We start from the raw sequence: 25,523 nt of genomic DNA, 5'->3' as shown, positions 1-25,523 counted from the left end.
TTACCGTAATTAGCGTGCAATCTCTGACAATTCTTATAGATGTGAATAGTCGATATTTCTGCAATAATGAAAGCAGAGAGGTACACTAATGTTATTTGAAATAACAGCGTTTAATGGACAAAATAATTTAAATAAATGAAACCGTGTCTCCCATGTCTCCTACCTCAGCATGAAACTATTTGCTGTTACCTTCCACATACTATTTATATTTGCCTGGTTTTTGTGTTGTGTGAATAGCCTTTCACTATATTCTCTCAATATCGTCTTTCAAAATAAGTGTTGTAACGAGTCATGTTGTATCGTGTATTCGTTTACCAGGACCAAAGCTTTGCTTTCATTTTTTTTAATTCATTGCCTCATTTCATATTTCGGTGACACTGAAGGTAACAAACATTTTTACTATAAAAATAAAAGTAGCCTATGGCGAAACACTTTGAAAGGACGAACAGGAAGCGTGTATGTGTATTTACGCATCCTTAAAAACGCCTACTTCCGCCCGGAAAGGAATTTTCCTCCGCCATTTTCAGGAGGTGGTACGCAGTCGTTATTAGCGTGAAGTCAACGACCACTTGCTGATTTTATAGAACATAATTTAAACGCATTATCTTGACAGCAAACAATTTGAAAAGAACATGTCTAACGAGCAGAGCGAAATTGTTTCGGACAAGGCACTCGAGGAGCAGACGGCGCCGGATCAACAGCCGCAGCAGCAAGGGTGAAAGTCCATTCATTAACCTTCCTTTGTTAGCATAAGCTAGTTAGCTAACCACCAGATTGCGACAATTTTGCAGAGTCGGGAACACATGATTATCAAACGAAACCTTTGCAAAGACGCCCGAGTGACATTTCTAGCCTTCTTTGGCTTTCATCTTGAATTGGATACGTGCGTTTGCTAGGTGTGTCGTCGCTTAGCATTTGGCAAGCTGTGCCGCCATTTTGGAGCTATTCGGCGCTACGTTAGCAGTAGCAAACTGATTAGGAACCCGCAATTTAGTATGTTCGTTTAAACAGCATTTATAAAATTAGATGCCGTCCTAATACTTTCTCACACCATATTTACAACGCCCTTTCATATGTGCTAAGGCACAGCCGAGGCCCCAACATGGCCTCTTGAGAGAGCTACTGGCTTAGTCATGTATGTTTGTGTCAAATAACGCCTATCAACTAGCCTGACTTCACGTGCCCTAGGTTTATGCCTGCCATTGATTGGCCTGTCCCAGTATGGCATATAAGATATTGTGTTTTTGAAAGGAGTGCCTTGTTTTCCTACAGAGAGATGAACGGCAAAGCCAAGCACGAGGGCAACATGAGCAGGAAGGAGAGGCCCCAGAAGAGAGGCGGCGGCGGACGCTTTGAGCCCTACGGAAACGTCAACAAGCGATACCGAGTTTTTGTCAGCAACATCCCTTACGATGTGAAATGGCAATCCCTGAAAGACCTGATGAAGGAGAAAGGTGAGGTTTCAAGATCTGAGGGTTCGTTTGTTCAGTCAGGCTACATTGTTGAAATGGACAGTGACACTTTGTGGCGTTTTTATTGGTCCAGTAGAGCTTTTTAAAAAGGCAATTGTGATTTTTTTTTTACATAGTTGGCGAGCTTGTGTGCTAGTAGTTTGAAAGGAGGACCATCTTTATCGTTGGGCCAAGGATTTGCAGGCAGTGGCCTTGGATGTTAGACGAATGAGATTTTTGATTAAATTCATCATGGTTTTGGGGAAGTCTTAAGTTTTTGACATCGTAACACGAGTAATATCCAGTGGTTTGTGTTAAATGATTTCACAGAAGTGCAATTGTAGTAAACCATGGAAACGTATCCATTTTAAAAACACTAAAAGAGCTGGCCCTCTGAAATGTAGACTGTGGATTGCAGGGTTACACTGTGGGTTTTTGCAAAATATCTGTCCTTCATTTAAAACCTGGCGCTCATAACAGCATGTTCTGAAACGGTCCTAGAGTATCCTACAGAGGGTCTACCTGGTATCTGTGTGTGTCATGTGACTGTGGAGTTAAATTTCATTTTCTTCTTTTAGGTGTGCCCCTTGACAAGCAAAGTGTTTTCTCAGCAGATCTCCATTTTGTGCCAAACAGAGATGTGTGTTGGGGTTGTTTGGGGTACAGGTCTACAAAACGAAACGGCTTCTTACTACACATTGTCCTTGTCTCGAGAGGTTTGGTCCATTTGCTGAACAGGAGCAGGAACAGGAGTGCAAATGTGGTTTTGTGTCCACATTCCGATAAGTGTGTACTTCTGAAAACAGCTTCACGAATACTTGACAACTTTCCCTTCCCCCTGTCATTACTTTCACTGAGGTCAGTATTTTCATCGTGTTCACTAAGGCTCAGCAGTTGGACAAAGGTAGTACTGAAGCGTTGCCCTGAGGGTTACAATGGTGTCAAAGTGCACACAGGTTAGCACTGGAGAGGGTTTGCCAACGTCAAATTCATTTTGTCAATTAGCAAGAAGAAGGTGGCCTATGGCAAAAGGAGGTGTATGACCTTAGTCCATAGCTTTTGGTGCTTTGGGACAATCCTGAAACAGGACGTGGTAAGAAGTACTTTTTGTTTAAAGAAAAAGTTTGCTTTTTGTAGACCTGTACCATATTGTGATGCGACAGAGGTGCTGGAGGAAGGCTCAGGACTGCCAGTCCGAGCTCACTGTCACCGGCCACCTTTCTTGTTTCCACTCTAAACCCCAATTGTTCTCTCGGCTTCTCTCCCTTGGTGTGTGTCGTCTGGGATCTGATTTGTAGTGGGTGATGTAACGTACGTGGAACACTTAATGGACGCAGAAGGCAAATCAAGGGTAAGTGCAAACATATATAAACACAAACTTTTGAAATATCCTTGGCAAACCTGTGTTTGTCAGCTTTGGTTTCCTCTCTTCATTGTTGGGCATTTGTTCAGATTCCGAAAGCTGACCTAGAGTGTGTGAGAGATGTTGGCATGTCGGAGGCATGTCCTTTGTGGTGTCGCCTGTGGCCTTGACTCGAGGTCATTTGGTCATTGATGCTCTTCAAGGACTTCAGCTTTCTTTGTAGCCAATCCCGAGATAGCTGTAGCATACAAATGTACCTCTTTGGTTGCTGGATTTTCCTTCTAATGACCTAAAGAAGGCGTAGTGTGCAAGTGGTGGTCGCAGGACTTACCGATGTCTGTTTAATCCAAAATATCTATTTTTGTAGAATGAAGGCCCTTTCTGAAATAGTGTCCAGTATTTCATTATTTGGGAATCCATTTTCACTTTGGATTCTATCTCTTGGATGTTGGAAAAACGAAATTTCTGCAAACATTACTGCTTTGTGTTGACTTATGTTATCGGAGAGTTGTGGCCAAGGTGTTAAGCTTTTTGTAAACCTAGAGTTGCTGTGCATGAAATTCATTTTTTTCAACAGTGTTTTAAATGTGAATCGTCTAACTTTAATTTATTTGTTTTAATATTCTCGGTTGTTGTGTGGTCTTCAATCAACCAAGGGTTGTGCGTAAGTAACTTCTCTTGAGATTTGTCATAGTTCCCTCAATCTTGCACAACCTCAATCAAAAGTATATTCATGGTTGTACTTGCTCTGCCAGTGTGGTTGAGTTCAGGACCGAGGAATTGATGAGGAAAGCCGTGGAGAAGGTCAACAAGCACAACCTCAATGGGCGTCCCCTGAAAGTGAAGGAGGTAGGCCACCTTGAAAAAACCCAGCGTTGGCCTGTCACGATACCCAATTGATTATTCGAACTTTTGATCATTTTTGTTGCCGAGAGAACCCTACTGTTTTCTCCTGCCCTACCCCTAAGTAGCAAATTAGCTTTGTGTGAATGATTGCATCAAAGTTTTTCTGAGGTTATATTTCAGTTTTAGACAGAATGAACACGTATGAACACAGACAGCCAACACAGTCGGGGGGTGGGGGGGTGTAGTGATGGAGGTGCCCCAGGCAGCGGATCCTTCTTTTGGCAGTCATTAAGCTTAATGAGGGATTTGGTCTGTAAAGTAACAAAGTGCAAAATGGTGTGCGCTCACAGTGGGTGTCGCTTGCTACGTGGCAAAAACATACATACAGGTGACTTCGGTATCAAGCTTATGTCTCACAAAGTACACTATACCCTCTAGTGGTTCATATGTGAATTATACCTCCAATGGAATATGGAAAAAAATGGGAAAAAAAATCATCAATTGACAATTTGTAGCAGTTATAGACCAGCAGAATTTATCATGACGGGCCCAATCCTGTGTGTTGTCCTCCAAAATGACCGTTGTCCTTTTCTTTCTTAGGACCCTGATGGCGTGATAGCTCAGAGGGAAATCAACAAGAGTGGAGGCCCCCAAGGTGGCATGGGAGGAATGGATCGCATGAACATGGATAGAATGGGCCCTGGACCAAATGGCCCCATGGTCAACATCCCTCCCAGCCTGATGAACAACCCCAACATTCCCATGGAGATCATCCATGGCCTGCAAGCGGGACGGATTGGCAACACGGTCTTTGTTGCAAATGTAACCTTTATTTCCTACAACTACACCCTACCCGTCTGTGACTTGATATTAATCCTAACACTGTGCTGATATGCCCGACAGCTTGACTACAAAGTAGGCTGGAAGAAGCTGAAGGAGGTGTTCAGCATGGCTGGTGTTGTGATGAGGACCGACATTCTTGAGGACAAGGAAGGCAAGAGCAGAGGCATGGGCACAGTAACCTTTGACTTGCCCATTGAAGCCGTCCAAGCTGTCTGTATCCTTCCAGAACCAGCGCTCATAATTGTTCTCCCCTATGTTTTCAAACGCCTTAAAGGAGGACTGCACTTTTTGAATTTTGCCCATCAGTCACAATCCTTAACACAAACACCCCCCCTTTCTGTGCATGATTACAGAATAAGACAAGTTAATTTCGGCGAGCTTACGGTGCTGTCATTGGGATACACCTATTTTAACACTGAAACCCTCTTAAAAATTGTTGCATGGTTTGATGTCATGCATTAACATGTACACTGATGATAACATGTAATAGTTGCAATATCTTGCCGTACTTTGATGGTTTAAAACACTACCCAAACTTATTTTCTCGGCGCAGTGATACTAGCTAGCTAACACGACACTTTAATTGCTAGTCTGATTCACAGACTGAAAAGTGGATACTGAGCTCTTGATTTCGCTACAAAGACTCAAGATGCTTGTTTGCTGTCAGCATTTTTTTTTTTACCTGAGTGTAGCACACATCTTGTTCTGGAAGACACAGCCATCCCAATTAGAGCAGATCAAAAGTGTTGTCGACTAGCATGACTGCGTATCAATGCGCAGAAGTTTCGATGGTGTTTTAAATCATCAAAATGCAGCAAGATACTGCAACTATTACATGTTATCAGTGTACGTGGTAATGCATGATCGGAGTGTCTATATCAAACAGTGCAACATTGTTAGTTTTTTTTCTTTTAGAGGGTATCATAGTTGAAATAGGAGGATCCCAATGACAGCATTGTAAGCTCGCTGAAATAAACTTGTTTTCTCATGTTAAAATGCACAGAAAAGGGGAAAAAATGTGTTCATGTTTCATGAGGATTGTTAATGATGGGCAGAATAAAAGTGCAGTTCCCATTTAAGGAAGTCGCAGAATTTGCCAATAAAAATGGGAATTGGGGAAGAGAATAAAACAAGAATGGAATTCTTAAAAAAATGAGGGTGAGGGATTTTATTGAAGTGTAGAGCATTCTTGTAATCCATGTTGACCCGGCTTGGATATCTGCCGTCTGTATTCCTTAATGATTTCATAGCCATGTTGAATGGACAGCTGTTGTTCAACCGGGTCATGCACGTGAAACTGGTATGTTGACCACCCACCCCTAAAATGGTTTTCTTAGAATTATTGCATGATGATTTAAGTGTTTTTGCTTTGTCAGGATGAAAAGTCGATGCCCAAAGATTTTGGACCACCTGAAAGGGGTGCTTCGCTTCCTCGTGAGTATAAACGTTTTAAGCAAATTAACGTTAACGTCCACATTAATGTCCAACGAGTAAAAATGAGCCTGACTAAATGATGCACATTTTTACCCAGGTGGCCTAAGCGGTGTGGGTTTGGGCTTGGGGCCTGGTGGCCAGCCCATCGATGCTAACCAACTCAATAGAGGTGGTGGCGGTGGAATGGGCAACATGGGTGTTGGAGGTGAGTGGCTTTCATTTGTTTCTTAAAATGGATTTCAGTGAAGTGACTTGCTCATGGTTGATCTTGTGTTCTTCCAGGAATGGATGGGATGGGCTTTGGTAACATGGGAAATCGTATGGGGGGAGGAGGTATGTACCACGGTCTCCTTGTTTTTTCACTTAATATTAAAGTGTTCTGAGGTTGTTTGACATTTCTTCTTGCTGTTTTAGGCATGGACAACTTTGGAGGAATGAACATGGATCGTTTTGGCTCTTCTGGGATGGGCAGAATGAATGGTAAGGACCGGTTTGGAGGCATAATACCTGTCCCAAACGCAAAATGGAAGGCATTCATGCTCTTCTGGATGTCTAAAGTGCTCATCCCTTACGTTGTCAGATATGGACCGAGGCATTGGTGGTGGGTTTGACAGGGAGTTTGGTCGAAATGAAATGGGCATGTCTCGCAATAGTTTTGGAGATTCTTTTGATAGAGGTAGGAGTTGGTGTTCTCTGGGAAATAAAAAGCTTTATGTGCCTTTTACCAGTACATACATGTAACACTTTGAACTTTTGACTATTCTATTGCTGCTCAGGAAATTCCATGGGTATGGACCGCATGAATGCTGGAATGGACCGTCTGGGAACAAACATGGATCGCATTGGAGGCATGGACAGGATGGGGGGCATGGACAGAATGGACCGTCCTTCCGACATTGACAGAATGGGCTCTGGCTTTGACCGAATGGGCTCAGGGATGGACCGGCTTGGGCCCAGCATGGACAGGCTCAGCGGCGGTGTCGACCGCATGAGCTCCAGTATGGATCGCCTCGGCCCGGCCGGGTTCGACCGCATGGGCCCTTCAAGTTTGGATCGCATGGGTACTGGTCTGGACTTTGGCTCTCCAATGGGCATGGATCGCATGGGCAACACTGGGCTTGACAGAATGTCCAGCAACTTTGACCGCATGGGGTCGTCGGGAGGTCTGGACCGCTTTCCATCTGGTGGCCTCGATCGTATGAGCTCTGGGATGGACAGGATGGGATCTGGTGGTGTGGGTCAGTTTGATCGTTCTGCTGACTTGGATCGTGGATTTGGAGGCAATTCCTTTGGAGGCGCTGGAGCAGGAGGCCCTGGAGCAGGACCAGGAAATATCAGAAAGGGATGCCAGATTTTTGTCCGTAATGTACGTCTTTACAGGGTTTTCATCAGTAATATCAGAGCTTTTGTGAAGGTACCTTGCTAACTGACATTTTTTTTTCTTGTAGCTACCATTTGACTTCACCTGGAAGATGCTGAAGGATACGTTCAATACGTGTGGTAAGACCAGTCACAGCTGTCAATGGAAATACGGTAATTGCTTGTATGAAATATTAATATTGGTGTGTGGGTTTTTTTTGTAGGCATGGTGCAGTATGCTGACATCAAGATGGAAAATGGCAAGTCCAAGGGCTGTGGTGTGGTTCGCTTCGACAACCCTGAGACGGCCGAGCGTGCCTGCCGTACCATGAATGGCTATCGCCTGAACGGAAGAGAAATCGACGTTAGGATTGACAGGAATGCATAAACTTTTAGTCGCAGATGCTCATGGTGATCTAAATTGGCTTGTCGGCATATTCATATTAACTTGGTTGGCTCTTGGCCACGGTCACGTTGTTTTAGTTAGCAGTTTGATTCAGTGTAGATTTTAGTTTGTACATTTTTACTTTTTTTAGAGACCAAATTTTCTCTCCCTGCCATGCTCTACCTGTCTGGTTTGGTGTTCCAAGTGTTTTGATAATAAACCGTAATAATTTTGCCTCCTTTTGTCCGTGCATTGCATATTTGGTGTTACGATAGTGCTGCGTTTAACATCCGTAACAAATTTCTGAATGAATGCATTTCAATGGCCACTGATAACCCGCCCACCAAGTGTCATCCAATCAACGCCCAAGACCTCCCCCGGCAGGATCTTAACCAATCAAAAATTAAGACCCTCCCCTGGAAGGACATGGGGAGGTCGATACCGGAAGAAGGTCAATCGCCACTACATTCAAGATGGCGTCCCCCTTGTGTCGGTGTTATCAGGTGAGTGCTTGGGTCAGGTTTTGCTTTAAATGAACACTTAAGGCAGGGTGTTTTTAGCAACTTAGATGAACTTACATTGCAAAATGTTTAGAACTGTTTTCGGTCATCTATAGATTTTATCAGACGATGAGCCGGTGTACGAACATTATGCACTGAAGAATGTCAATTTGATTGGCTGCATTTCCCGATGACTAACAAAAGTGGGGGCAAAATTGAAATGCTTAACGCTTCAAATAATGTGATGATTACACTCAGCTAGGGTGTCCAAAGCGCGGCCCGGGGGACATTTGATGCCCGCCGCCCTTGGCATATTGTAAAAATGTGCTACGTCACCTATAACGTAAAGCTAAGACTGACATAGCATATATTGACCTATATTAAACTGGCTTCAGCCAATACCCGCCTGTATCTTTAGTTTTGTCAGTATGTGGCCCTCTGTTTGGATTCCCCTACTCTGAGCATGTTACTCCAATTCTACATCACACGTCATACGCTTACCTTTCTATGGCTGACATGTGTCCGTCACCAGATCTGTCTTAGGAGATACTCTGCGGCATTCCCTTCCTCTTTCTCGCTGCTGCACAACAGAGCAAATGTCTTCAGAATACGGAACCATCTCACAAGCTCTTCCCAGGTAGGAACTTTAGACCGGATGTTCTCAATGTTTTTGAAGCGCTTACTCATCTCTGTTGCTGATGTCTACCATCAGTGAAGCCTATTTTCACTATTTCTGCAGAAATGGTCTAATCTATCTCTTCTTCTGTATTTGTGTGAAAGGTGCTGCAGTCTTCACGTCTTCAGGTCAGATATTTGTCAGCGGAGCGAGGCGGTGGAAGAAAAGGTTTCCTGGGCGAATTCCTGGACAACCTGAAGCAGGAGATCAGCAAAAACAAGGAAATGAAAGAAAACATCAAAAAGTTCCGTGAGGAGGCCAGAAAGCTGGAGGAGTCGGACGCTTTGAGGCAAGCTCGCAGGAAATATGTTAGTATTTGGCCGCACACACTGCATGTTCCTCCACGTTTGGAAAGCATAGTCATTACTGCTTCCTGTGTGTTTTTTTTTTCCTAGAAAACAATTGAATCTGAAACTGTGAAGACCTCAGAGGTCCTCAAGAAGAAGCTAGAAAACCTCTCCGACACAGTAAAGGAGGTAAATAAATATAGGGACATCATGAAGAAGTGGTCCATGGTGATTTATTCTTGTGTGTTCTTGTGCGTGACCAGGGCTTGGAGGAGGTCGGTCGTACGGATATTGGGAAGAAGATCAAGGAGGGAATGGAAGAGGCGGCCAAAACAGCAAAGACCTCCGCAGAGACCGTCTCAAAGAGCAGCGAGATGCTGGGAAAAACCGGCGCGTTCAAAGCAATATCACAGGTTTGGATTCAATGCACTCACATTGTTTTGTTGTGCTAACCAACAGCAGGCAAGGAAGGCGCTGCGGCTTGAAAGAAACCTATTTTTAAACCTGCTAATTTTTATTCGAGGGAAAAATTACGATTTTTTGCTAATTTACCACTCTCTGGGAAGGCGTGCTGGGAAGCCCACGTGCAAACTTCACCAACATGTTACCAAGCATGCCTTGCAGGTTATAAAATGCTATTGCGTGTTACATTTATCTCAAGATAATAATAATAAGACAAGTAGCAGTCTATGGGCTGGCTACTGAGCCAGTCCATAATAATAATAATTGACATTATAAAGAGGTGGGAGGTCCAGGTGTACCAAATTTGCAGAACTACTTTTATGCAGCCCAAATTCTACCATTTCAAAAGTGGAGGAATGAAAACTGACCCAAAACGGAACAATATGGAGACTGCTATAAGTTTACCATTGGGGACTGTGCACTATATTTTTGAATGTCTTCATTTTCTGTACTTTATTAACATGGAAAAAAATGACACAGATTGACAATTATTGTAAAATCTTGTAAAAAATATTTTTTTCTGCTGATGATACATTGTTTTTATTCCAAAATGACAGCTTTATTTTGTTGTTTTGTTTGTTCGTCGTAATATTATGACTTAAAAATAAATTTTTTTTCTTGTTAAATTTACATTAGGGCGGCACGGCGGTCTAGTGGTTAGCGCGCAGACCTCACAGCTAGGAGACCAGAGTTCAATTCCACCCTCGGCCATCTCTGTGTGGAGTTTGCATGTTCTCCCCGTGCATGCATGGGTTTTCTCCGGGTACTCCGGTTTCCTCCCCCATTCCAAAAACATGCTAGGTTAATTGTCCACTCCAAATTGTCCATAGGTATGAATGTGAGTGTGAATGGTTGTTTGTCTATATGTGCCCTGGGATTGGCTGGCCACCAGTCCAGGGTGTACCCCGCCTCTCGCCTGAAGACAGCTGGGATAGGCTCCAGCACCCCCTGCAACCCTTGTGAGGATAAGCGGTAGAAAATGAATGAATGAATTTACATTATATTTATATCATATTCACAAGTTTTTGTGTTAAATTATTTTGTTAGGTGGGGCAACACAAAAACAAAAGCCCCCCGGCTGCTCTTGGGACGCCCCTGATTTAGCATGTGTGCATGCTGGGAGACTTAGAGTTCCCCTAGGGCAGTGATTCCCAAAGTGTGGGCTGCGGCCCCATGGTGGGCTGTGGTGGTACAGCAAGGTGGGCCATGAGAGGTCATTAAAAATATGATTCATTTTTGCAAATATTCATTCATTCATTCATTTTCTACCGCTTATCCTCACGAGGGTCGCAGGGAGTGCTGGAGCCTATCCCAGCTGTACATATAGACAAACAACCATTCACACCCACATTCATACCTATGGACGATTTGGAGTGGCCAATTAACCTAGCATGTTTTTGGAATGTGGGAGGAAACCGGAGTACCCGGAGAAAACCCACACATGCACGGGGAGGACATGCAAAAGGTGGAATTGAACCCAGGTCTCCTAGCTGTGAGGTCTGCGTGCTAACCACTCGTCCACCGTGCAGCCCTTTGCAAATATTCATTCATTCATTCATTCATTTTCTACCGCTTTTTCCTCACGAGGGTCACGGGGGTGCTGGAGCCTATCCCAACTGTCTTCGGGCGAGAGGCGGGGTACACCCTGGACTGGTCGCCAGCCAATCACAGGGCACATATAGACAAACAACCATTCACACTCACATTCATACCTATGGACAATTTGGAGTCGCCAATTAACCTAGCATGTTTTTGGAATGTGGGAGGAAACCGGAGTACCCGGAGAAAACCCACACATGCACGGGGAGGACATGCAAAAGGTGGAATTGAACCCAGGTCTCCTAGCTGTGAGGTCTGCGTGCTAACCACTCGTCCACCGTGCAGCCCTTTGCAAATATTATTTTTACAATTATTTTTTATTGTTAAAAAAAATATTTATAGGCCCAAGTAATAACCTATTGAGTGTTATTGACCTGTCACAATATTTTAGGAACCTTATAGAGTTTATGATTGGAACGTAGCTCTCTGGTCATCATGCCAGTCTTGAATGTAGTTATGAAAAGTATTAATTCATTATAATAATTAATTGTCTTGTGTGTACACCACAGATTAAAAGTTTGGGTTTCCTTTATCCCCCTGTTTTCATTTCAATCCTGAATCTTTATAATAATAATAATAATAACAGTAATAAGTGAAGTGCTCTGAGAACGCGGCATTTCGTCTTTGTGCTGTTAATAGGACAAAGGTGGGCCGCGGACATTTTTTAGATTTTCAAGTGGGCCCTGAGTTGGTAAAGTTTGGGGACCCCTGCCCTCGGGAAACACTTGGAGCAGAACAATAAATAAACAAGGCCTCTTATAAAATGAGATAAACCATCTTATTCCTGCACCTTACTTTCCCTTGACTTGTTTTCAGGGTATGGAGAGTGTAAAGAAAGAGATCGGTGACCTGGGCCACACCGGCCCCTACCGACCTCCTGCCCGACTCAGGAAGAGGAGCGAGTTCTCCTCCAAGGGGTCATCGGGTGACAACAAAGTCTTCGAAGCCAATGAGTACGTCAGCGGTCACTCCTGTGTTTTCCTCTCGGGACTAAAGTATCCAATTAAATCCAATTATAACGTGTGTGTGTGTGTGTGTGTGTGTTCTTCAGGGAAGCCACGGGCGTGGTGCTCCACAGGGACTCCAGATGGTACCAGCAGTGGAAGGAATTTAAAGACAACAATGTGGTCTTCAACAGTAAGAACGCACTGAACTCCTCCTTTTTGAAAGGACCACAACATTAGGAACACCTGCATAACCTGATGTTGAAAAGAGGTACTGAAAGGCAACAAGACAGCTGAAGCGTCACTTGTAAGGAGCCAATCATAAGCCTTGTTTGCACTTGCACACATTTCGTACCTGCGATAGTATGCAATGTTTGCGTGCCACTTGTCTCGTTTATTGCCTCCTTTCTGCTCTTTGCACATTCTCCATCTGCATCTGCGAGAAAATGGCGACAATGCATACCTATATGTGGGAACAATGGGCGTCACACGTACCATTATCCAGCACGAGATGTAAATACGTTGTGCGGGAGCATGGTCACTTTGTGCTAATGTGCACCATTTTGGTCAGCAATCGCGTGCCAAGTATTTAATTTATGCAGAAACAGACAACGCAAACTAGTCTTCACACTTCAATAAATAAATGACATGCATCGCGACGGCAAATTGCGGAGCAAAAAACCTGGTCACCACCTTCCGCCAGCATGCAAAAAGAGGCCCAAATTTGGAAAGTCTGCTTGATTCATGCTTCGTGCGACGGGGGCTTAAAGGTGACTATAGGGGTGCTATTTAATGTTTACAGACTCTAATAATTTTAAAATCCATATTTAGGTTTTCTGTGCTGTAACTATGAAAAGATTCAATTTATTAACATTGAATCCTATCCATCCATTTCCTATGCCGCTCATCCTCATTTAGGGTCGCTGGGGTATGCTGGAGCCTATCCCAGCTGACTTGGGGCTAGAGGCGCCAGCAGGGCACATTCATACCTATGGACAAACATACACCTAACATGCATGTTACATGCAAACTCCACACAGAGATGCCGAAGAAGAGATTGGAACCTGGTCAATCTCTAACTGTGCTAACCACTCATCCACATTGCCACCCACGTTGGATCCTATATCGTGCAAATTCATGCTTGCGATATTTTGCTCCTCCCATGCAGAGAGAGTCATGCAAAACATGAACATCTCCCAGTAGGGTGCTACACTGTTATTAAACACTGATGCAGGTGTACCTAATGTTGCGGCTGTGGAGCGAGACCACTAGCTTATGATGAAATGCATTTTCATGTTTAGCCTTCATCGTACGTTTTCACTCATCGACTTTCCCACTTCACTCCCGCTCCAGGGTTCTTTGAAATGAAGATGAAGTACGATGAGAGTGACAACGCTTTCATCAGAGCATCGCGGGCCGTCACCGACAAAATGACCGACCTCATCGGTGAGCCATCTTATGGTCTGCATTCGTCACGCCGAGAGGCCGATTCCGGCTAAAGAGTAAAAGCACAATAGAAGCGCCGTGTCAGCCGGGCTTAACCTTAAAGTTTTTATGCGTCGTCACAACTTTTGATTGACACTTGTCATTATTGTCACATACTGTATCCAGCGTTTCTCCCATGACTGCAGTCTATTTGTGGCGAGGGAGGCTCCGCGTGACATCGTCTTCTATTAATTATAATAATAATAATTATCCCAATGAGCAGGAAATCGCTGTCATGCTAGTATCCGACAAGATCACAGGTTTTAGATATACCGATATCGCTGCCTTGAATATCGTCCGATACCAATATGGGCACGAATCATACACACTACTCATTACTCAAGCATAGCAATAATGAGAAATGAGAACATATGAGAAAAAATCACCATTCAGATTTGCACTTGTGGATGTAGTATTCCACATTGGTCACTAGGTGTCAGTAATTGTTTGGCGAGACAAGCACCAGGCTCGATTGCCGTAACAACAGGCTTTTTTTTTTTGCTGGTTTAAATGAGCTCATAACCAGCTCAATATTAATCATCATCATAACAACACCGCCTAAAACTGAACTCTGAACCCCTGACATCGCTTCCTGTCTGACAACTATTTTACTCGCTTATTTTCTACTCTACATTGGTTAGCAGGACTGTAAAGGTGTTAGTTCATGTCTATGCTAATGCTATGCTATATGTTCTGTCCCACTGTGCCGTTTCATGATCCCATCCACGTCTAAATACAGTAAACCTCGGATATATCGGATTCAATTGTTCCCACTGGTTTTGTCGGATATAAGCAAAATCTGTTATATGCGTATACCGGAAAATGTCCGTTTTACGCATATATCGGATTTATATCCGGTATATGCGTAAATCGGATTTTATCCGTTATAAAAAGGCACTTCCTTGACTATGTTTCCAATGTACCTGGACGCGCAGGCAACGCTGCAAATGCTGCAAATGACGTTGTATAGCGGCCTGTCACGATTCGGCGAATCGGAGCGCCACGATGCGGCCATCCGATATATGCGAGGGAAATTTCATGGAAATGCATTGGAACGGGACTGGAGATTTTGTCCGAAATAGGCGAAATCCGTTATAAAAAATCAGATATATGCAATGAATTTTTATTGGAAATGCATTACAGAAAAATCAGTTCTTTTTTATCTGTCCGTTGTGAGCGAATTTCCGATATATCCGAGTCCGATATATCCGAGGTTTACTGTATGTTGTTTCGAATTCGTCAAGATACGTCTGTAAACTAATAAATAAAGTCCTCCTTATTCTCTGGCAGACCAGGCACATATGAAGTGTGTTAAGAAGCAGCCGTACGATGACTCCACAAACAAGCTGCATTCACAGTCCCCTTATAATGTGTTTATCATCGAGGTGCTGCCACAAATAAATGAATGTATGGCAAAACACTGGCAGATTTATCCCGTTTGAGAAAAAACAAAGTCCTTAGTAGGTCATCTGGATGCACAGAAACACCAGTAGGTGCACAGCATGTCTGTGAATTATTCATTCCAGCAGCCCGTTCAGCCAGTCTGTCTTTATGTGCTGCTCAACGCTTGATGTCTGCACCCGTACAGGTGGGCTTTTCTCCAAGACCGAGATGTCGGAGGTACTGACAGAGATTTTGAAGGTGGACCCGTCCTTTGACAAGGACTCTTTCCTCAAGCAGTGTGAACATGACATCATCCCCAATATTTTAGAGGTATACTTATAGGCATGGAAAAGTAAAAGTTTTTTTTCTAAGCAGTCTTTGACTGGCGGAATGTTCTTTCTCCATGCAGGCAATGATCCGAGGGGAGCTGGAGGTGCTCAAGGACTGGTGTTATGAAGCGGTATGACCTTTGTCACGTTCACATCAACTCTATCACAGCTTTCGAACACATTCATTCATAACTCACAGTGTTTCATGCTTGAATACAGGCCAATTATTCGTGAAAAATATGCATATTGAAGCCAATGCCATGTATTTTCTGCTTAAATTCAATTCTGCTTAAATCAACCATAAAAATGACAAAAGTAAAGAAGTAAAAGCCAGGCAATTAGGGAATGGCATTCAAATTGTGCATGTAGTATTCTACATTGGTCACTAGGTGTCAGTGTTTGTTCAGCGAGACAAACACCAGACTTGATGGCTTTTATCGCAGGTCACAACAGACACAATAATAATATAACACCAGCCTCTGTTTTTTTATTTTTTTTATTAATTTAATTCATAATAATTATTTTGTATTGTATGTTGAGAATGGCTTCTGTGTTGTAATTATTTTATTAGCATAGCACATTAAAGCACCTTACATTCTTTTACATCAAATTTATTTCAGCCAAAAGGCGCTAAACCGGAAAAAAAATAATTTAAAAAAATATATAAAATACATGGTGTGTGCAGGATTTTTATGACCTATATTGATAGCTCTTTCATTTGCAATATAGACTTGATGACCAAATAGATTGATATGTGCGTAGTTAAAAATCATTGATTTTCTCGAAATCAGTCAAAATGGATTTAGCGCCTTTTGGTTGCAAGCTCTTCATTTATTGCAACACATGCAACTACAAGTTGTATTTAGGTCTTAAATAGCTTATTTAATGTGATTATATCTACTGTATAGGGTAGAAAGAATGTGACTATAGGTGTGTTATATCATGTCGGGAGGTCTCTCATAATGTTAAAAACGTATTTAGAAGATCCTAAACAGGTTTTATATGCGATAAGTATGAAAATATTAGGAAGGAATAAGGAATCCTTCTCTGCATTATTTCCCTGCTTCGGGCCCTCGGGCCTCATGTTTGACACCTGAGGTAGAAATGTTTTTAAGTGACTCCTGGTGTACGTCAACGTGTTTTTCCTGTGTTATTTTTCTCCCTGTGTAGACATACAGTCAGCTGGCACACCCCATCCAACAAGCCAAGGCCATGGGACTCCAGTTCCACTCCAAGGTCCTGGATGTCGATAGCATCGATGTAAGTTACTGTGCTCTGAAGTAGTTAGCATATTGGCACGGAGCCTGAGGGTGTTTAGAACACAACTGCTCCCGTCGGATCTCTACACGGGCCAGTTAATTAGTCACAGCGATAAGATCCTGCCAAAATGTGTGGAAAAGTAGAAAAGAAACAGCAGCTTGCTGCTTTTGCTCCGAGCAGCCATCCTCGGCAGCTTCCCCCAAATCTCTGACAGATGGTCAACACCGCTGGCGACATGATTCATTCTGGAAGGTAATTGCTCCGAATGCCGATATCGGAAAGAGAGCCAAGCACATCCATCCCCACGAGATCCCGTTTGGCCTGATGCTTTTCACTATTTAGCTGAAGTTATTGTTGAGTTTATAGGAGCAGTATAAATGTATTTCTCAAAGATAATCCTGCTCGGATTTTGGTGTGGAGGGTCTTTACAGCTTTCAGATGTGCAGGCTTTAATTGCTTGCTTGTGTTCGATCCTCGAATAAATGCATGACACAAGAAACATTAGAATATATAATATAGCGACAATGTCATTCTATGTATGAATTGTGTTATGAAACGGAACTGGGGATCGCAGGTACTGTATTTTCCGGACTATAAGTCACACGTTTTTTCCATAGGTTGGCTGTTCCTGTGACTTATACTCCAGAGCGACTTATAAATGGAAAAAACTGTTTATGTTACATAAACACTGGACACCGTTTCTGTTCATGTTTATTTTTCATGTAGCTGAATAACCATTGTGTTAGCATATCTTACACCTATTCACTCTGTTCTTTATTCTTTTATTGTTAGAACTTGCCTTCCAAGATGACGTAATGACTGTTTTGGTCAAGTAGTTTGGAAAATAAATTACCCGCAAAAAATGCGACTTAGAACTGCCGCTCAAAAGTTTGGGACCACTTGCAAATGTCTTTGTTTTGCAAAGAAAAACAAATTATCATGCATTTCACAAACATTGTTATCCATTTTGCAACATTTTTATCCATTTTCGCAAACAATTCCTCTGCATCAATCTCCTGGTATGGCTGCTAATCCAAATCAATCATTTTATAAGGCTAATAGATTATTAGAAAACCCATCTAAAAGTCTAAACTCAAACTAAAATCTCTTACCATGCTGTCAACTACTCCCTTCAGAGAACAGCACAAACTGGGTCTAACAGGAAGACAAACGATGCACAACTGGTACTTTTACAATCAGTAACTGTTACATTTGTTCACTTCCTGCTTTCCATAATACAGTTTAAGGTTGTTGATTTTTTTTTTTTTTAATAATGTACCTCGTACCGGAGTACAAGGTGGAGTACAATGCCATAATGTGTACCATAGTAAGTGTCAATATAGTGATATATATAGCACATCATGACTGGTTCAAGACTCTTCATCCTTGTATTTAGCAAACATCAACTGCTTGTGTTGTTTCTTGAATTGGCTCATCGTTGTGCATTGTTTGATTTCCTTACTCAATCCATTCCATAGTTTGATTCCACATACTGAAATGCTATGGCTAGCATAACGTAGTCCTAGCATAGAAGTGTTTCAAATGTACTTCTTCCCTGAGATCATATTTCTCCTCTCTTGTATTGGATGACATTTTTAGGTAATTGGTTATTTTTAGCCTTATGCATTATTTTAGCTGTTTGAAGATGAACTATATCAGCAAATTGAAGTATTTGTGATTTTAGAAATAAGTAGTTAGTATGTTCTCTGTAGGCGCATTATGAATTATCCTTACTGACCTTTTTTGCAGCACATTTAGCGAGTGAAGATTGCTTTTATAGTTATTAGCCCATATTTCCACACGATAAGTAAGATATGGTAGAACCAGAGAGCAATAAAGAGTGTGGAGTGATTTCTGGTTGAGAACAAATTTTGCTTTGTTCAATATTGAAATATTTCTGGCCACCTTATGTTGTATATTTGTAATATGAGGTTTCCAGCTCATATTTTCATCTATTGTGATCCCCAGAAATGTGTTTTCCTTCATGATTTTAGTTTTACTTAGGTTCAAGGACAGTCTATTATTATCAAACCATCTTTTTAGTGTGACCATTTCTTCTTCAGATTAGATTAGTTTAGATTAGATTAGATTACCTTTATTGGTCCCTCAGTGGGGAAATTAAGGATGTATCTACAGATCTCAGCTTCTGCCTGGACATCAGCAAGCAGCTGTTTAACTCCTCAATCACTGACGCTTAGGTTGGACTGCAAAGTGTGCATAAAGCACTTCATATGCGCTATCAGTAATGCACACCCCCACTTCCATATTACAGTAAACCTCGGATATATCGGACTCGGATATATCGGAAATTCGCTCACAACGGACAGATAAAAAAGAACCAATTTTTCTGTAATGCATTTCCAGTAAAAATTCATTGCATATATCGGATTTTTTATAACGGATTTTGCCTATTTCGGACAAAATCTCCAGTCCCGTTCCAATGCATTTCCATGAAATTTCCCTCACATATATCGCATGGCCGCATCGTTATGCTAATCTTGTTGATGTCACTGGCTATTGTCTTTCTCCTGGCTCCAGATTTAGGACAAATATAAAAGTGAGTGACGTCAATAATACTAGCACAGCAGTGAATGAGATCTTAACCTCACTATTGGAAATAACGTAGGCCTGACGGGCGTAACAGGGCCTAGCTTAATTAACAATTTGTTATGCTCAGAGTCCAATAAAGTTAAATTCTCATTACCTTACGTCTCTTTTCATTGCCCAGTCCAGGTACATTGTAAACATAGTCAAGGAAGTACCTTTTTATAAAGGATAAAATCCGATTTACGCATATACCGGATATAAATCCGATATATGTGTAAAACGGACATTTTCCGGTATACGCATATAACGGATTTCGCTTATATCGGACAAAACCAGTGGGAACAATTGAATCCGATATATCCGAGGTTTACTGTATTACTATATTGTCATTCATTGTAGCCTTAGTTCGGTCTCATCAGGTTTTAATATTCGCCATCCTCCTCCTGCCTTCCTGCTCTCTGGATAAAGACACCAGTACAGGACGTGCAATGGCTACCATGGAGACAAGCGGTTCTACACTATTTAGTATTTGAGTATATTAGTATAGATCCCAACCACCATAACGTGTGTCCAAATATATCCAGATGCAGCATTGCTGGTAAATATTGTTGTTCTCGTTTCCTCCTCTCCAGTTGGCCATGGGAAAGATGATGGACCAGGGTCCGGTGCTGATCATCACTTTCCAAGCTCAGCTGGTGATGGTTATACGAAACACCAAAGGAGAGGTGGTGGAGGGTGACCCTGTAAGTTTTACACACACACACACACAGATTTTATTTCACGGTGGAAAGAAATATATATAGTCGGTGCCAAACATAAGTTGGTATGATTGTACAGCAAGATAAAGAACTACAGTAATTTTCTGTGTCCGTTATATGCGTATACCGGAAAATGTCAGTTTTACGCATATATCGGATTTATATCCGGTATATGCGTGAATCGGATTTTATCCGTTATAAAAAGGCACTTCCTTGACTATGTTTCCAATGTACCTGGACGCGCAGGCAACGCTGCAAACGCTGCAAATGACGTCGTATAGCGGCCTGTCACGATTCGGCAAATCGGAGCGCCACGATGCGGCCATCCGATATATGCCAGGGAAATTTAATGGAAATGCATTGGAACGGGACTGGAGATTTTGTCCGAAATAGGCGAAATCCGTTATAAAAAATCCGATATATGCAATGAATTTTTATTGGAAATGCATTACAGAAAAATTGGTTCTTTTTTATCTGTCCGTTGTGAGCGAATTTCCGATATATCCGAGTCCGATATATCCGAGGTTTACTGTAGTTGCATGCTACCTACGCATCAATACACACTGAGAAATGCAGTTACTTTCCTATGTCTCCCATTCGTGAGCCAGTTTCGCTGCCGTCTTCCGGAATCAATCACACGTCGTAACATGGAATAGAATGAGAAGGTAGGCGGGAGGAAAGGAAAAGTACACACACCTCTTTCTCTTTCCTGTGCGTTCTGAATATAGAAAAACAGGTAAAAAGGGGAAGCTAAGAATGCATTTAATGGTAAACACGTATTCCGCCTATAAAGCCTTCTGGGAAAACTCCAGAAGGCCAACAATCTCCATGTGCATATGAAGTGACCTGCATATTAACCAAGCTTTTTCCTGATTACGGAGTCACCACAGCGGATCTTTATATATTCCGGATGCCCTTCCTGATGAATACAGATTATGCTTTCTAGCGGAGATTCGAACCCGAGGCGTCTGCGCCAAAGTCCAGAACGCTTACCACTACATCACGGCGGTCTCTTTAACCAAGCTACAATGACATTGCTGTTATTATTATTCTTATGAAGTGTGTTTTTATTTTTGAGTTTGGAAAAGTTAACACCAGGTGTAGCGTTCCTTTCTGTATTGCTATAAGTAATATTCATTCATAAATTCATTTTCTACCGCTTTTCCTCACGAGGGTCGCGGGGGTGCTGGAGCCTATCTCAGCTGTCTTCGGGCGAGAGGCGGGGTACACCCTCGACTGGTGGCCAGCCAATCACAACCATTCACACTCACATTCATACCTATGGACAATTTGGAGTCAGCAATTAACCTAGCATTTTTTTTGGAATGTGGGAGGAAACCGGAGAAAACCCACGCATGCACGGGGAGAATGCGTGAGGAGCTCAGCCATCCGGGAGGGGTTCAGAGTAGAGCCGCTTCTCCTTCACATCGAGAGGAGTCAGTTGAGGTGGCTCGGGCATCTAGTCCGGATGCCTCCCGGACGCCTCCCTGGTGAGGTGTTCCGGGCATGCCCAGCCGGGAAAAGGCCCCGGGGCAGACCTAGGACACGCTGGAGGGACTATGTCTCACAGCTGGCCTGGGAACGCCTTGGTGTCCTCCTGGTGGAGCTGGAGGAGGTGGCCGGGGACCGGGAAGTCTGGGCTTCCCTTCTAAGACAGCTGCCCCCGCGACCCGGACCCGGATAAGCGGAGGAAAATGGATGGATGGCACGGGGAGAACATGCAAACTCCACACAGAGATGGCCGAGGGTGGAATTGAACCCTGGTCTCCTAGCTGTGAGGTCTGTGCGCTAACCACTCAACAACCGTGCCGCCCGCTATAAGTAATATAAATAAGTAAAATCAATAGACCTAGGAAGGAAGATGAGCTATTGACCAAATACTTTTTTTGTGCACGTTTTAATAGCGAGCTGGATCCCATTAAGTGCTCATGATGAATTAGGACTATGGATTAAGACTAAACAGCAATATGGACTTTGAGTGGACGTTTTTATGAGACATTAGGGGACTCGGGACAATTGCCTGTGTTTACCTGTTGGTAAGTCGCCCCCCCGCTAACTGCTAATCAGGCAGCACACCATGACACAATAGTGGCACGTTTGGCCTTTTATTTGTATTCACAGCCCTCAACAACAACTTCATGGGCTGTAAATCAGCCTAATTGTCTATTCTGGTGCCTCAGGGACAAGTGGGAGTGTTATGGAGGTCAAGGGAGGAAAAACAACAGATTCTACGTCGCACAATTCATCACGTATAAACCGTCTCACAATAGGGAGATTTATGATCCTGGACAGCGTGGATAAGGCTAATATAACCACGACAGACAACTAAATAAGGTCGCTGAAGTCTCACTGCATTGTCCTTGTCTATTGTGATGGAACAATGACGCTTTGACGCCATCGTCATGCTCTCCTTTCCCCACTCCCACCCCCAACCCCGCTAGGAAAAAGTTCTGAGGATGATGTACGTGTGGGCGCTCTGTCGAGACCAAGAGGAGCTCAACCCCAACGCCGCCTGGAGACTACTTGACATCTCCGCCTCAAGCAGCGAACAGATCCTTTGAGATATGCACGAATGCTCGCTCAGGGAGAAGATATTCTGGAAGCTCAGATGGGCAGAAAAGGCGTATGGATGGATGCGCCTCATGGACAAGTTCACCTCATGGAGTAGTGGTGCTGAGGCCGGCAGAGGTCTCCTCTCTCGCTCACAAGGGGGCGGTAGAGTACCAACCTGGCATCCCACCTAATGTGCAGGACGCTTCTCCCCAATTTAAGGGAAGAATGAAGTCCTTGACTGCATCATTCTACAGCACAATCAATCCCATGTTTGTATAATTATCACCCACTGTAATTGTTAACCTCTCAGAGTCTATATTTATGATGAAAATGAAAGATAATCCCTGTCTCCCAACCCTAGTTGGCGTTTTTTTGCTAATAAATGTCCTGTTGATAAGAATCAAATACACGCTACAAGCATTTTTTTAATTAAAAGTCCACTTTTTGGGCTCTACTAATTTCTGCAGTTATTTTTACACTCAAATCAGTATTGTAATACAGTAAAGTCTCGTTATATCGATATCGGTTATAACGAATTACTGCTTATTACGATACTATTTTCATTTCCCGGCAAATTTCTAGTCTTTTATGACATAATTAGTTCCGTTAGTAGATACCCGGTTATTATGATAATCCGGTTACTACGATGTCCTTCTCATCTCCCGCCAGCCAATTTGGTCTGCTTATATCGATACAAAAGCAGCTTAAATCAATCTTTGCTTAAGGATTTCAATACCAAAAAAAGAACACGGTGAACGGCTGCTTCCAGTCAACTTTATTTTTCACACTTCCACCACCAGAGCGCAGCACACACACCGATTCCCGCACTTCCTGGTTCACAGGTCATGCTCAACCCGCCCCACATAGCTGGCCAAACACATGCCTGCAACAGAAGAACCAACTGACATAGCATACACACCTATTCCAACGAAGACACAAGCGTACAAATACATGTATTAAATTGTGTTGTATTCAGATATCTTTTTATTCTATACACACGAGAGAAACCACGAACGCAGTTGGTTCTTCTGTTGCAGGCATGTGTTTGGCCAGCTATGTGGGGCGGGTTGAGCATGACCTGTGAACCAGGAAGTGCGGGAATCGGTGTGTGTGCTGCGCTCTGGTGGTGGAAGTGTGAAAAATAAAGTTGACTGGAAGCAGCCGTTCGCCGTGTTCTTTTTTTGGTATTGAAATCCTTAAGTAAAGATTGATTTAAGCTGCTCGACGTTGTTCTATACTATAGAACAAACTTTTAATGCAGTTCGGCGCAGGATCGGATATATCGACAGTCCGGTTATATCGATATTTTTTCCGACTCCCGACAATATCGCTATAACGAGACTTTACTGTATTTCTACTTGAATGCTGAACTGCAGTGTGAAGTAGAACTCCACCACTCATTTGCATCCATATTTGTGCTGTAACAATTTGGCTCTTAGAGGATAGATGCCGGCATTATGCATTATGTGTGCTGCACAACACAACCCAAAAGGTGCTGGAGGCCTAATGGTGCTTTGCTGTACTATATTAGCAAGCCGTACACCCCCGAAATGCTGCATATGTATAAAGTCACATAGCGCGGGTTTAAAGGCTGCATTACCTTGAAAATGATTTTTTTTATTCTTATCTGTCAGTCCTCCACGGCTTCAAAGATGGCCTCTGTCTGTATGTGTTTGTATTCATGGAAGAGTGAATTAAAGCAAAGATGAGGCCTGAGTCCCAGTGGAGAAGCTCTGCTCTTCATTCTGGCCGTGGGTCTCCGATGAGTTCAGGTACACACGGATCACCCCGCAATAGCTCATGGTTTGTGGCAGCTACCTGAGGGATGGTAGCTTCCACAGCACCACCCAACCTTGCATGCATTTGGAACGCACCGCTTCCATCGGCAGGATCGATTACAGAAGCCTTGAGTGTGATTTTTGGGGTGTGTGTGTGTGTGTGTGTGTGCAGACCAGCAGCTCCTGTGCTCCAGGACTGTCCCCTCATGATGGATCCTTCCTGCTGCTGGGCGGTGCTGAGGTTGCATCTCTCCAGCCGTGCGCTCATCGCTCTGAGTGCACCCCCACAAGTCCCCTTCCCCCCCAGTATTCACTGGCACTGGATCTGATTGAAGATGCACTGAACCAGAAAAAGAGTGTGTGTGTGTGTACCAGGTATTCTTACTCTGCCCTGCACATGTTAGTATGCAGGTAGGCCTACATCCATTTACAACTTCCTGGCCATTATTTAGCTTTTAATGACTGGAACCGCCCTTTTCCATGCTCTCCGTAGATTGGAAATGGAAACACGGCCCATCTCGCCAATGCAAGCTACTAAAAAAGGTAAACCTTGTGGAGACGTATTACTATCTATTTTACTATCTACATTCCAATATTTAATACACCGCACTACAAGATGATGGCTGCTGCCAGTAATTCTGTACACGATGAAAAAAAATCACATCTTGGACCTAATTGAGCCATTGAAAGCTATTTTTATAATCCCTCGCCACGTTGTTCTTTGAATTTAACGGCTTCACACAAGTACAGCTTTTCAAAAATGTATTCATTAATAAATCGGTGATGTTTTGTTATATGCATATTTAAGCAAATTGTATGTATTGTCATGCCTAACAAATTGCAAAATGAAGTCAAATACAAATATAATGCATCCAGAAGGCACAAGGTCAAGTGTTCTATACTGATCACTAGGTGTCAGTAATGTTATACTAATGAGACAATAGCCACCGCAGGAGGTAAAAAACAAACAAACAAGAATTTGACTTATTTTCTCTTATGTTGACTATATTGGGTAATAGGAGAGTATAGGTGACTATAGGGGTGTTATTTAATGTCTAAATGTTTCGAATACGGCTAAAAAAATTGTAAACAAGTTTTATATGTTCTAACTACAACATTATAAAAAAAAAAATTCAACCATAACTTAACCCACATTTAGTTACATGCATGCTTTGGCGGGATATGAATACACAGGGATTTGTTCCAGAAATGATTTTTAGTGCAAAATACAGTAAACCTCGGATATATCAGACTCGGATATATCGGAAATTCGCTCACAAC

General features: G+C 42.8%; 2 protein-coding genes across 3 annotated transcripts; both read left to right on the top strand.

Moving 5' to 3' along the window:
* The first annotated feature begins 490 nt into the window (after positions 1–490).
* hnrnpm (heterogeneous nuclear ribonucleoprotein M) lies at positions 491–7,915 on the top strand. Its single transcript, XM_058072970.1, has 16 exons — positions 491–715; positions 1,273–1,454; positions 2,750–2,802; positions 3,471–3,478; positions 3,570–3,663; positions 4,261–4,482; positions 4,564–4,717; positions 5,754–5,803; positions 5,880–5,937; positions 6,035–6,142; positions 6,220–6,270; positions 6,352–6,417; positions 6,518–6,613; positions 6,714–7,303; positions 7,386–7,437; positions 7,521–7,915. The coding sequence occupies exons 1-16, from the start codon at positions 633–635 to the stop codon at positions 7,682–7,684; spliced, it is 2,031 nt and encodes a 676-aa protein (XP_057928953.1). The 5' UTR covers positions 491–632; the 3' UTR covers positions 7,685–7,915.
* A 206-nt stretch (positions 7,916–8,121) lies between these two features.
* Positions 8,122–23,163, top strand: timm44 (translocase of inner mitochondrial membrane 44 homolog (yeast)). 2 transcript variants are annotated; one of them, XM_058072969.1, is made up of 13 exons: positions 8,122–8,184; positions 8,714–8,818; positions 8,962–9,165; positions 9,253–9,333; positions 9,408–9,557; positions 12,022–12,158; positions 12,257–12,342; positions 13,503–13,595; positions 15,223–15,347; positions 15,427–15,477; positions 16,517–16,606; positions 19,786–19,896; positions 22,092–22,308. In XM_058072969.1, exons 1-13 carry the CDS (start codon positions 8,155–8,157, stop codon positions 22,164–22,166), a joined length of 1,338 nt encoding a protein of 445 aa, XP_057928952.1. In that variant the 5' UTR covers positions 8,122–8,154; the 3' UTR covers positions 22,167–22,308. The 2 variants fall into 2 exon arrangements, with proteins under 2 accessions (XP_057928952.1, XP_057928951.1); XM_058072968.1 differs by lacking the exon at positions 22,092–22,308 and adding an exon at positions 22,353–23,163 and having other exon boundaries at positions 8,123–8,184.
* Positions 23,164–25,523: the final 2,360 nt, after the last annotated feature.

Source organism: Doryrhamphus excisus, chromosome 5, assembly GCF_030265055.1.
Source record: "Doryrhamphus excisus isolate RoL2022-K1 chromosome 5, RoL_Dexc_1.0, whole genome shotgun sequence".
NCBI classification, from domain to species: Eukaryota; Metazoa; Chordata; class Actinopteri; order Syngnathiformes; family Syngnathidae; genus Doryrhamphus; species Doryrhamphus excisus.
Note: the sequence above shows the minus strand (reverse complement) of the source record. Positions and strands in the feature narration are given on the sequence as shown.

Excerpts from the sequence above, each read along its gene's own strand:
- hnrnpm (XM_058072970.1), top strand. The coding sequence starts at position 633 with ATGTCTAACGAGCAGAGCGAAATTGTTTCGGACAAGGCACTCGAGGAG. Across the intron at positions 4,718-5,753 it reads TGAAGCCGTCCAAGCTGTCT|CCATGTTGAATGGACAGCTG; the intron begins GTATCCTTCCAG and ends ATGATTTCATAG. Across the intron at positions 6,614-6,713 it reads TGGAGATTCTTTTGATAGAG|GAAATTCCATGGGTATGGAC; the intron begins GTAGGAGTTGGT and ends ATTGCTGCTCAG.
- timm44 (XM_058072968.1), top strand. The coding sequence starts at position 8,155 with ATGGCGTCCCCCTTGTGTCGGTGTTATCAG. Across the intron at positions 16,607-19,785 it reads TGGATGTCGATAGCATCGAT|TTGGCCATGGGAAAGATGAT; the intron begins GTAAGTTACTGT and ends CCTCCTCTCCAG. Across the intron at positions 19,897-22,352 it reads AGGTGGTGGAGGGTGACCCT|GAAAAAGTTCTGAGGATGAT; the intron begins GTAAGTTTTACA and ends CAACCCCGCTAG.